The sequence below is a fragment of the Pseudopipra pipra genome, chromosome 5 (assembly GCF_036250125.1).
Source record: "Pseudopipra pipra isolate bDixPip1 chromosome 5, bDixPip1.hap1, whole genome shotgun sequence".
Taxonomy (NCBI): Eukaryota; Metazoa; Chordata; class Aves; order Passeriformes; family Pipridae; genus Pseudopipra; species Pseudopipra pipra.
In genome coordinates this window covers 4,427,849-4,440,418 of record NC_087553.1, presented here as the reverse complement: position 1 = coordinate 4,440,418, position 12,570 = coordinate 4,427,849, and the positions used below count along the sequence as shown (strand labels likewise).

General features: G+C 44.1%; 1 protein-coding gene across 1 annotated transcript; it reads left to right on the top strand.

Annotated features, from left to right (window-relative positions):
* Positions 1-879: 879 nt before the first annotated feature.
* On the top strand, positions 880-9,408 carry LOC135414009 (killer cell lectin-like receptor subfamily B member 1F). Its single transcript, XM_064654229.1, has 7 exons — positions 880-1,074; positions 2,744-2,812; positions 4,006-4,101; positions 5,161-5,226; positions 6,330-6,469; positions 6,710-6,819; positions 7,371-9,408. Exons 1-7 carry the CDS (start codon positions 993-995, stop codon positions 7,573-7,575), a joined length of 768 nt encoding a protein of 255 aa, XP_064510299.1. The 5' UTR covers positions 880-992; the 3' UTR covers positions 7,576-9,408.
* The last annotated feature ends 3,162 nt before the right edge of the window (positions 9,409-12,570 follow it).

Genomic DNA, 12,570 nt, shown 5'->3' with positions numbered 1-12,570 from the left:
CACTGCCCTTTTCGCCAGGAAAGAAAGTCTGGAAGCTTTTGCTTTGTGGTGCAGTTGGTGGGCCAACCTGGGCACTCCATAGGTAGCAAGAGCTTTCTCTGGTAGTACCTTTCGTCTGGGGACAATTTTCGTCCATATGCAATTTTGGGAGTCAGGCTGGCAGATTCGATGCAGGGTTGAAAAAAGCAATCAACAACCGTTCTCCCCAGGAAAGAAAGCCTGGAAGTTTTGGTTTCGTGGTGCAGTTTGTGGGCCAGTCTTTGCATATTAAGCACTGTTGGAACAGCCTAGACCCTTATGAATCCCCATTGCCCTCAGAATTTACCTGCAGAGAGGAAGAACATGTTTCTGAGCTGCACAAACCCCACGTTCCTCATGACACAGCAAGTTAGCTTGGGTCTGATTCTGAAGAATTGCAGGCACGTGACCCCCCTGAGTGTGGCAGGGTCCTGTTTCAACAGGGTCAAGTCCATTCCTTTCTGGCTCAGGGCCAGTGTGTCCTGCTTTCAGATGTCTGCTTTGGAGAGCAGGGCCTGCTGGAGCCCACAGGGTTGCTCTGTGGGATGTGCCATGGCCCCACCCGGAGAGCTTTCCTCTGCTCTCTGGGGCTGACTGCTGGATCCCTGCACTTTCCTCTGCTTTCCATTTCCGGGAATAAAGGTTGGCTTTTCAAATCACAATGGCTGTATGTGTGTGTGCGTGTGTTTGTGTATGAAGACTTGGAAACTCACGACGCTGTTAATGCCTGAACCACTTCCCAAAAAAGGCTGCCACTTGGAGGCCATGAGCTTACATTTACTTCTGTTTCTTACATGAAAACACTCTGCCATCAAAAGATGAGCTAAGACTAGACTTCTCTTTTCATTTCGAGTTTGTGTAGGACCGGAAAAGCAAAGAACTTCCTCCTGAAGGCTAGAGAGGGGAGTCATACCCAGTCCAGAGTGTCATTGTAAGAACAGCAGTGAAGGAAAGAAGAACAAGGGGGAGAAAGAATGGCAGAAGATATCATTTATGCTGACTTGACCTTGCCTGAATCAGCCAGACCCAGAGTACAGAAGGTCACTGATGTCCAAGGTAGGTCACTTGTTGTGCACTGAGCTTTCTTTGCATTCTTCAGTTTGTTTTCCACATATTTTGAAGGTGTGCCATGGAGCACCAAAGCCCCAAAGAGCATGAAGGAATTGTGAGGGCCAGTGCTGGGAAAAATGTGCAAGTGGGTTGTCCAAATAGAGTTTTTTACCACAAAAAAAATGTAGGGAGGATTGTACTAAGGTGTACTTTTCATTTTTAAGATGAAAGTGTAAGGGAGAATATCTTGTTTGATATAAAGACTAGTTGTTTTCAGTTTTGGAGACTGTTCCACAGCTGAACACCCAGTGGCCCTGAACCAGGCAGACTGATTCCTGCAGCAAAGGGATCAGGACTCTGATTCCTGCAGCAAAGGGATCAGGATTGAGTGTCTCCTGTTGCTGGTGTTTGCAGCAGTCTCAGGCACAGGCTGTTTCTGCTCCCTGAGCACAGCAGGCATTGCTTCGGGGCTTTTCCTCCTGGCTTTGTCTGTGCAAACTACTTGTTGTATATATCAAGAACAAAATGTTTCATGGACAGGTTTGGTGTGATTTAGTACCAAAGGCTTTGCAAAATTCTAACCTATGATTTAGCTTTCTTGAATGCACTAAAAATTATTGCACAACCTTTTGCATTGGTTTTGCTACATCTGCATGACATTAGTTCCTAAAAAGCAGACTTTGTGTCTCTGTTCATTTTTTTCTTCCCTTTCTTTTTAATCTTCCTATCTCTTTGACAAAAATAATTCCTTGTTATTCTGTGCTCATCTGTTATAGAAAGTGTGAATCCTGCTTATCTATTTTCAGATGAGTGGAGTTTCTCACACACCAAGAAACAGTGTTTTATCACCTGTTTCAACAGATAATTTCATGACTAAATGGACAGGCAACCACAGGAGATGCCACCTAATTAAAAGTTCCATTTTTCTTATCATTTAATCCATATATTCCTATGTAGAGTTTTTATAGAGTTTGAACAGCGGTTTTTCTTTCTCTGCTTGTGCCTTTCAGGGAACCCCCTACCAACTCTTTGCTTCTGTGTGTTCACTGAATTTATGCAAAATATTTCCCAGGTATTATCTCTCTCTCAAGACATTTTTGTTCACTTTTGTCTATATTGCAAATGTGTGCGTGTGCCCATGTCTCCTCTGTTATTGTCTGCACTGAAGAAAAGCCAGATCTGTTCCTGCTTTGAGCAAGTCCTACAGGATGTGAATGAATCATCATAGAATATAGAACCATAGAATATTCTGAGTTGGAAGGGACCCACAAGGATCATTGAGTCCAACTCCTGGCTCTGCACAGACACCCCAACAATCCCACCATGTGCCTGAGAGTGTTGTCCAAACACTCCTTGACCGCTGTCAGCCTTGGTGCTGTGCCCACTGCCCTGGGGAGCCTGTTCAGTGCCCAACCACCCTCAGGGGAAAGAACCTTTTCCTAATATCCAACCTAAACCTCCCCTGACACAGCTCCAGATGTTCCCTCAGGTCATGTCTCTGGTCACCACAGAGAAGAGAATTGGCTTCTTCAATGGAGAAAAATACTATTTAGGCATATTTAAACACTTAAGTTGTTTTCATGTGTTCATAATTTCTTATAATTTCAGTCATTTCTGGTTCCTTTAAGTTGCTTTTCAGCTCTCTGTGTACTCTGTTATTTTTGCTCAGACTCAGGTTCTACATACACAGAAGTGAAACTGAATTCCCAAGACACAAATGCTGCAACAGGACACACATCAGCTGGTGAGTTTTTAGCTGTGTGATAAATTGTTAGGGCTTTAAATGAGAAGGGCAGAGGGGGCCATACCTTATGTTCCAAATATGCGGTGATATAAACCTGTGTGAGAGACAGAAACAGGTAATTTTTCACTCTACATCTTCAGAGCAGGGAGAACTCAAATGCAGCTAAACCCTCGTCAGCTTCACTGACAGAGGAAAATAAGGATATTATGGGCCAAACTAAGAAATCACCCAGCCCAGCCTCCTGTCGCCAACAGCACTGAAAAGTCAACAACTGAAGTTGAAGTAGCAGAGAGTGGGCATGTGTGATACCTTCCGGTAATAGTTTCATATACAGTACTTTCACATTTCCCTCAGGGACTTACTGAGACTATGATTCGTAATGCAAGAGGATTTAATGTCATCATTCCCAGGAGATCTTCAAAACCTGACTGTGCCTGGTCCCGGACACCCTGTTCTGGCCAACACTGCTTGAGCAGGGCAGTTGGAGCAAGTGATGTGAGAAGGTCACTTCCAATCTAAACCATTCCATGGCTGTGTGGTTGGAAAAGCAGAGCTGATATCCACAGATCTCCTCTATTGTTTCTTTGACTTGAGTTCATAGTAGATCTCTTACTTTCTAGTCCCTGGGTGCAAAGAGCTTTAGGAGTGGGATTCCAAAACAGCACTAGCAATGCAGCTATATGCCACCTAATGTCCCTTGGAATTGGTCACTATATTCTGCTTTACTGGATCTGCTCTTCACAGCTCTTCCTTTAGCCTGTTCCTAGAGCATTCTTGGCAGGTGCCTTCTATTGGCCACATGTTCCAAGGTGCTGTCCTTCAATAACCCCAAGGCTGCCTCTGTGGATTTCAGTCTCTCTGAGCAGACATTTTTAGCACCTTTTTGACAGACACCCTCTCCTTGGTGCAGTTCCCTCTCTTACCCACCCACTCTCTAGGTGTCCTTATACAAACCAGTGCTATGAGGACTCTCTTCCCTTTAACCTGTTCCTCAAACACATTCCATATAGCGATGCTGTTCAGTTCACCAAGCCCAAGTGTCTAGAGCCACCAGGACATTCAGCCTGGCTTCAGCAGGCAAATCTGGAAGGCCTCAGATTCCCAGAGTGAGCCTGAAAAAGGCACCTGGGAGTGAAGAGGAGGGGGCTTTTTTCCAGCTCTTAACCTTTAACATTTATTTTTTCTATCTGTAGGTAGAAACTGCTCCAGAAAACATGTTGCTGCGCTGGTTGCTTTATTGGTTGTGATAATCCTCCTACTGGTCCTGACTGGGTGTCTGGTACACCAGTGTAAGTTCTGAAATAAATGTAATAACAGCAATTAATTTGTGCCTCTTACTCACCCAATGACACCTAGGTCATGACCTCCAATGCCAGTATCAACAGAAGGACAGTTTGAAGGCAAAAGACAGCAGCTTTTAACAAACTGTGTCTGAAAGAGGAAATCTGTAAGAGAGTACAGTGGCTTGAAAGTTTAAGTATCAAAACAACAACACACAAAACCCAACACCCAATTGAAAAAGTGACAATGTTCAGATACTAAAGAATTTATTACACAGATGTTTTGGAGAAAGAAATCAAGATAAAATAATACCTTTTGGTATTAGGATTGCGATTGGTGAGAATATTTCAAGACGACATCGTATCATGTCAACAAGATGACTGTGACAGCAAAATCTTTAAATATGAATAAAAGGTCATTTTATAGAGGCAGCTATGTCATAACTTAAGGAAGTGTATTTACTACTTCAAGGAATCATTTTTAAATTTCAGTTGGGCTTGACTGTATTTTTCCCATCCTTTGATAGCTGAGCAAGTTTGAGAGGCTTCCACAATCAATCACAACTGATGAAGGTTTTTAAAACCTCACAGGAACTCTGCTTTCTTGTTCTGGCCTGGGGGAGCAGCACTGTTGGAGCAGCTTCCAGCTGTGGCACAGGAGGGCTCTGCCCCAATATGTGCTCAGGGCTATTCAGTGTAGGAGCAGACAGTGCCCGCAACTCCAGGCTGGGTGGGAAATGGGCTGAGCCAAGGGCACAATGGCTGGAGCCCTGAGCTTCCAGAAATGGCTCCTGTTTCCTCTTGCTGTGGTTCTGTGTGTGCTGTGCATTACAGTCCCCACTGCTCTGAAAAGGTGTGAGGCAATTCTGGTTCAGTTTCAGAGTCTGGCTCTTTGGAAATCTGCCCTGCAATAGGAAGGACTGTTTTGAGAGGTATTTTTTAATGGATGAGCAAAAAGGTAGACGGGGCATTCTATGCTGGGTGATGGGGATGTCAAAGAAGTCCAGGACAGCTTTGACAGAAAAATAATCCTTCATTCCAAGCCGAAATTGTATTGTTATTTTCCAGATCATCCAACTGCAAGCAGCCCACAGGACTCAACAACATTGCCCCAAGTCCCTGAAGAGGCACTAGGTAGGTAATGCTCTATCATTCCAAAGAGTTTCCAGAAGCCTGTTGGATTGCCTCTGAAGGGCAGCAGGAGAGAGGCTGTGTCTAGATTTTTTTCAGAAGGGAAATATGGCTTATTAATGGCTTAATAAGACAAGACCCAGCAGCGAGGATTGCAAACAGCCAAATCCTTTATTTGAAGGAAAAGCCCCCAGTATATACCCTCGGGGCCATGTGATTCGCCTAGACCCAATCACAGCAGAATACACACTGCCTATGTGTGTCAGTGTGCTTCTGGAGATCCCAAACCTCAGAATGCCTCACCCTGTAACCTTGGGGTACATCTCCTACAGGGAAACAAACACATAAAACCTCAGCCATCTCAGGAATCAAAACCTTATCCCAGACACTCCCAGGATGAGCTCTGGAGGCCAGAGATGTTTCCCATTTCCATCTCCTTTAGGAGCAGGGTTGGGTCAGCTCTGCACTTCTGTCTCAGAGGTGGGAAGAGCTGATGACTCTCTCTTGCCAGTGCAGAGGAGTCTGTGGCAGGGGAAGGCACAGAAATAACAATTCCTCTGGTATTCCAGCACTGCAGTGAGCAGGATGGATAATGTACTTGGACTGCTTTTCCAATCCCCTTCCATTCTTGGCATCTTAACTCAGTGCAATTGCCTTTTGCTGTTTAGGAGCTGCTGGATCCCCAACAAAAGTGTCTCATGCAGGCCCTGTCTCCCTGAATCTCATCCCCCTCTCCAGGTCCCATTCTCTGTTCCTTGTGGTCCCTGCCTGGCAATGGAGAGAAATGTAATGTTCAATCTCTTAGCAGCACCATGACCGAAAGAAGCTTTTTTTGCCCTGATCATTTCTCTCTATCTGCTGAGCAAAGAGTGGCAAGGCTGGATAATGTTTTTTGTGGTGCTCCCTCTCTGCCTCATGCCTGGTGACTCTTGGGCTGGGATCAGCTCCAGGGACTGTTGGAGATCCCTGGGGGTCTGGTACAATTCTAAGCAGGACCACACAGGTGTTTCTCTGGCTCTGATTTCCTCTCTTACCTCTCTTTTGTCATGTGATCGTTTTGTGAGTGTGAACATGGTTTTTCCCATATCCATTCTTCCCTCCTGCAGCCTGCCCCAAACAATGGGAAAAACATGGGAGAAAATGTTACTTCTTTTCTCCAAATACACAAAAGGACTGGAATGCCTCCCGTAAACAATGTACTGCCATGGGTTCAGACCTGGTGATCATTGACAACAAGGAAGAACTGGTGAGATCTAAATCCATGGGGCTGTTCCAGGGTTATTTGGGCTACAGGGCAAAGGCCTGAGGAGTTCCACTGGTGTCTGCTCCTGTTGGATGTGTTTGGGGTCTCTAATCTGCTGCCAGCCACTTGGCATAGCTGGATGCTCACTGTGCCCTCTGTGTTGGCCATTTAGCACAAGCTTTCTGTACCTCTGATGAAGAAAATGTAATTTTAATGTATTGTCATGGTTTGCTTCCTTTCAAGCACTACCTCACTGAACAATCAAGACACAATTACTACTTACTTGGTCTCACATACTCTGAAAGGGAGCAGAAGTGGAAGTGGATTAACAACGTGGAACATGACCCAGCCCTGTAAGCTCATTGCAGCAAGTCCCTGTCAGGCAATGTCTGGAAACAGGGAAAACCCCAAAGCCAGAGCAGACTGTCAAGAGCACAAGTGAGATCAGGGACTGAGATTGGGCCTGATTCCTTGAGATACAGATGTTTCTGCTTCCTGTGACAAGGAAGAGGGAGCCTTGAAGTCCTATGGGAACACAGGCAAGTCCCATCAGGATGGCAAGAGAGGACACAAGCTGGAGTTCTGGTGGGGAAGGAAGGATCTGACTGATGGAGTTGTGTGGGGAAAGGAAGGATAGAGGAGGTAGGGACAAGAGAGAGTGTGATGTCAGATGGAGGATGAAGGAGACCAAAGCAGGGGAGGGTCTCTGGATGGGAAAGCTTTGCCCAAATACTTTTGTTGAGAACTGGGGAAGAAAAGCAAGGAGTGGGAGGGAGACTCCAAGAAGGCAGTTTCTGCTCCCCCTGACAACTTGGCAGAAAGGCCAGGGGCCACTGTGCCTTTCACTGCATCACATCGGCTGTGTCAGGAATGCAACTAAACCTGGCTTTCTCTCCCTCTTCAGGTTTAATATAAGTGGACCTCATGGTGACTATCTCTGCACAGTCATTGGATTTAGGGAAGTACACACTGCACCTTGCAAGGGAGTCAAATCAACACAAAATATGTGTGAAAAAGCTGCAACTCTTTCAGAAAAGCTGCAACAAAAGCTAGACAGAGAGCTAAAAAGAAGAGTTCCAGGCAGGAATGCTATCCCTAGCTTCATGTAGGAAATGTGGATGGGATTTTCGTCATTCATTTTTAGCTGCCCAAATACGTAGTCAAAGGTGCTCCTCCAGGCTCCCTCCAGACCTCTTGTCAACCTCAGCCCACCCTTTTCCAACATGGGAGTCAGAGACTGGGTGGATCCCCCTCCAGAAGAACCTGCATTTGCCCACAGTGGGAGTCTGGGACTTGCTCCTTCCAGAGAGAGCTCTGACTTTCAGGCAGCCCCAGTCGGGGAGATGAGTCCAGCCTGGGGGACAGCTGTGACCCCCAACAGATCCTGTCTCTCACAAACACATCCATCTCTGCCCATGTGTTCTCAGTCCTGCCTGTCCACAAGAAGACACTTCCCAGACCTGCCATGCCCTGCTCTGCCCTGCAGCCACAAGTGCAGGTGAACACAGATACCTGGTTTGGCTCCTGCCCTGTCCCACAAATATGACTGACAGGACAAAGTCACATGTGTATGTGTATAAACCTTCCTCTGGACAAAACTGGCTGTTAAAAACCCAGACAAGGTACCAGACCCTGTGGGGTTGAAATGGGAATCACCACAAGAGGAGCGATCCTCCACCACCACAGCTTTGTGAATGAAATCCCCCCTGGTCTTGTGAAGGTCAGGGAAGGTGTATCAGGTTCAGGACATGTTGGGGAAGGGCACAGGATGCAGAGCAGCAGAGACCAGCAATGCCTGAAAAACAGAGTCACAATTGAAGCTCATCTGGACAGAAAACAGGACAATCAAACACAGAGCTACCAGGGAAGAAACTGGTGAGAAGAGTGAGAGTGAGCTACAGGGACTGACAACACAGTGCACTGCCCTCTTTTTCCTGGAGAATGATTGAAGCACAAAATTGCGCCTGAAGTTTTTTCCTTCTTCAACAAGTTAGTGCCAATGCCAGAAACAAGTGGTACCAGGAAAACAGAGATGTGATCAGCAAACAGGGAATGTTACCAAAGCTCTTCCAATGTGCTTCAATGGCTCTTGGGACCCTGGGCTTTTTGGGTCATTTTTTTTTTATTGTGTCCTTTGAGGCAGAACCATTCCTACTTAAAATGGTGACATTCCTGGCTCTCTCCTTAACCTGCAGGATGGAGAAAACTCCTTGATGAAGTGATGGTGATGGCCAGGGTTCTCTTGGGGGGAAAATACCTTTTGTTTAATCAGAGAACTTATACTCATCATGTTGTGGCCAAAGGTAGTGAAAATGGAATTATACAGGAGAAACTGCCTCTTTCTGTCTGGAAAACACATTTTTATGTTTCTCAGACAAGCAATCCTCTTCACTACCCCCATTCAACAAGAGGCTTTGAAAATATATTTGTAGTTCTTTGCCTGACTTTTGATCCCCAAAGAGCAAAGTAAGAACATGAAGCCGTAACAGAATAATGTTGGTGTCAGAAACCAGGAGCTGCACTCTTATTTCAGAAGGAAGCTGAAATGGGGGGGCTCTTGGTTTGCACTCAGGTGGAGTGCAAACTGGAGAGACTGGGAGAGTTCTCTCTTTTGTGCTTCAGATGGCTGCCCTTTCATTTTCCTATTCCAACTGCTGGAATATGCCCCCTTTGATCACGTAGGGCTCTCCTGAAGGCAAGGGGCAAGGAAACACCTCTTCCCTGGGAGCCACAGGTCTTGGAGACTTCAGCAAGCAGCAGATGCAAGAAGCTCTGCATCAGTTGTCACAGAAAGGGGGAAGCTGCCCTGGGGCCACGGTGGAACTTCATGAAATCCATCAAGCTGAGAAAGCCATAGAAAGTCACAGGACTCGGGATCAAACACTGCTTACAAGGAAATCCCTGACAAGGGCAGAAGTTTGATTGAAAGTGATTTATTTCCACTTCCTCTGTGTTTTTCTTTTTCACAAATTAATCTTCTCTGATTTTTTACACAAATGTTTACAGCTTGAACTAGACAAGCCCAGAGTATGACATAAAAATCCAACATTTTTGGTTTTTTGGAAACATATTTTTGCTCTCAGTTTCCAGTTTGGCAAATCAACATGTTTTGCTGGAAAAAGTAACCTTATGGCAAAAATATCTCAATGGGGTCACTGAAGGAAAATCCAACTGGAGATTAAGGCAGTTTGGTGCTAGTTAGAAATAAAAACACTGAAAGGTAAATCTCACTTCTTGTGTCACCCACACACTGGATTTATCTACTAGAGGTGGAGACCACGAAGATGTTTAAAACTAGCCAAGGTGTTTTGCTCTGGAGGGAACTGCTGTTGAGTTTTGGGGAGGGAGGCTGTAAAGAAATGAGTTCCAAAGGACATTAAGTCAAGGCAAAAGCTTTAGATTGTGGGAGAAACTACTGAGGAAAACAGCATTTCACATTTTCAAACAGAAAAGGAAGCAACAAACAAGTATGGCAAAGTGTCAGCTTTCAAGGAAATGTGAGTCCCACAGACCTCTTTTAAACACAGGAATATGTTCTTCAGGAAGGAGTGTGAATTGTAAAATATCATCGAAAGGGACAATTATGATGACTGGGACAAAATCTGAAGGTCAAAAAGCTAGATACATATTTTAAAAAATTATTTCAACTGTTCAGGAATAGTCTGAGAGAGAAAATTGCATTTACAAAAGACATTATTTGTAGTTTTTAAGAGAAAGATGAGGCTTGATAAGAAATTATTTTCTCTACTGTGGTTTTCAACACATCTTTTTTTTTTTTGTAAATAAAATACAATCAGAAAGTTATATATCAACAAAGCTAATGTTGGACTAAAAAATAACACAGGACCAAAATCTTTGTCATGTTCTTAAAGTTCTTAGGAATTCATATTTTAACTGGTGACTGTAAAAATTGCAACTGTACCAAAGACTTGAGGATAGCAATTGTCATACTAATATGTATTGTATAACTTTATTTTCTTCCTACTATCTAATCAAAATTTGCCCTCTTTCAGTTTAACCATTCCCTCTTTTCCTATAACAACCTGCATCTTAAGATGGAATTTTGATTTAGGTTAAGATATGTCAGGATTGCATTGAAAACAAATGCAGTGTTAAAAATAATGCCTCTTAGGAAAGAGGATTCATTTTAGGATACAAGGTACATTTAATTTTATTATTTTTTTAATTTGTTCTGAAATCTCTGCTCCCTAATTTCCAGACCTTTTTTATTTTTTACAAACATTAAATTCAAGTCATAAATTTGATGATCAGGTGGACTTTTGGATGGTGAAAATTTCTACATTGAAAAAGAGAGAATCATTTTTTTTCCCTTCATTATAGGAAAAAACAGACATGATCAGTTGTCAGCCAAAGGCCTCATCATGGAAACTCTCACTTGCAGTATCTTCTAGATGTGCAAGATATCACGAGACGTTAAAGATGCACGGGCTAAGAAAGCAAGGGACATGTTGATAAAGTAACAGATGACTAATATTGTCACGATAAATTGATAATAGATCTTCTTTTAGCATATGAATGGAAGATACCTTGACGTGCTACTTTCTCACATCCTGCTGAGTTGAACAGAGTATTGTTAGATAAGGAGGGAGAGTAAGCTTGTGAGTCAGAAATAACCCTGCCCCCAGCACATGACCAGAGCAATTGGGAAACATTTCACAGAAATCACTTCCTCAGAAAAAAATGACTGTTTCTGTGTATTTCAGAGAAGGTTGTGGACACTGAGAAGCATGTCTCTGTGTTTGTGGGAAAAGGATGGCAAAGTTCCAAGTCTCAGGAGGATTTACATCCTTTAGACAGCATAGAGCATGACTATAGAGGCAAGATCACTCATTTTCAATGACATCCTCTGAAACAGTCTGGACACAAGACAGGAAGGATGAAGATTCTGACTTCCATTTTTTTCTCACTTTCTTTTTTCAAATTGGAGAAGAAAAGCTGCAATTTCAGCTGTGCTGTGATTCAGCTAGAGGTTGTGAATGATTTACCTTGTGCAGACCCACTCTGTTAGGTTACAAAAGTGTTCCATGTTGGACAGGAGTTTGGGATAGGATACAATACCAGACCTGAAAACTAGCCACAGGTACAGCACCTATAAACAAACATTCCTAGAGATTAATAAGAGCATGGATAGCATCACTGTTTAATGACTGATCTTCCCCTGAGGTTAAATCCCCTTGAGGTACATGCCAGTTTTCCCCATCCTCCCCCATTTTCCCTGAGGTGCACCCACGTCCTTGAGAAATAGGATTGTTTTGGAAACAGGTCCCATTGCCTGACTCAGCTCCTTTTGGGGTGCCATGCTGCTAAAGAACTTGCTTTTGAAGGCCCATGAAGCTGTTTTGGGTAGAGGAATGGGTTACCGGGTATGTTGCCAACCACCTGAAAGTCATCTCCACAACAGTAAGCACGTGTTTTACCAGGTTCATGGCAGCAATTCCAGTTGAGAACATGCTTGTTAGTCCAGCCAGACTGCTCCAACAGCCAGCTACTGCCAAGGAAGGAAAAGACAATCCATAGCCACTGCTTTCCTGCAACAGGGGTTCCTGTGCAGGACCTCACCTCATCTCAGGGCTGAGTCACAACTGTGTGTGAATCATTGCCTTCTGGGGAGCAATATTCCCATGCAAATGGACTCAGCCAAAAGTCATTCTCTTTGCTTCAAAAGACACTTTCTAACCTAGCACACAAATTCCAAGAATTTCTTGGTTCTCATCCTGCCACAGAAAGAACCAGGCAGTTTCCTTTCCCATCCTTCTGCCCTCACACAATCTAACAGGGAAAGAGGAAGTCGAGACTGTGAAATTACATTGAGCAAGATGAAAATCTCCTCAGCCAAAATTAGCACCCCTCTGCAACAAATACTTCCCTCTGATATTGCATTTCCCCCCCTTTCTGGTGGCATCTCCTTGGCAACAGGCCTCCTTACCAGTTAAATATGCACAACATTTGCTCTATACAAAGTTCAGTGGAGGAGAACTAAGGTCATGAGGTAAATGGGAGGTACCTTGGCTACAGGTTTCTAAAATTCTTCCTCACTGGGCTGAAGACATTTTACCCTATATATTGGATATGTTTTCTAAACC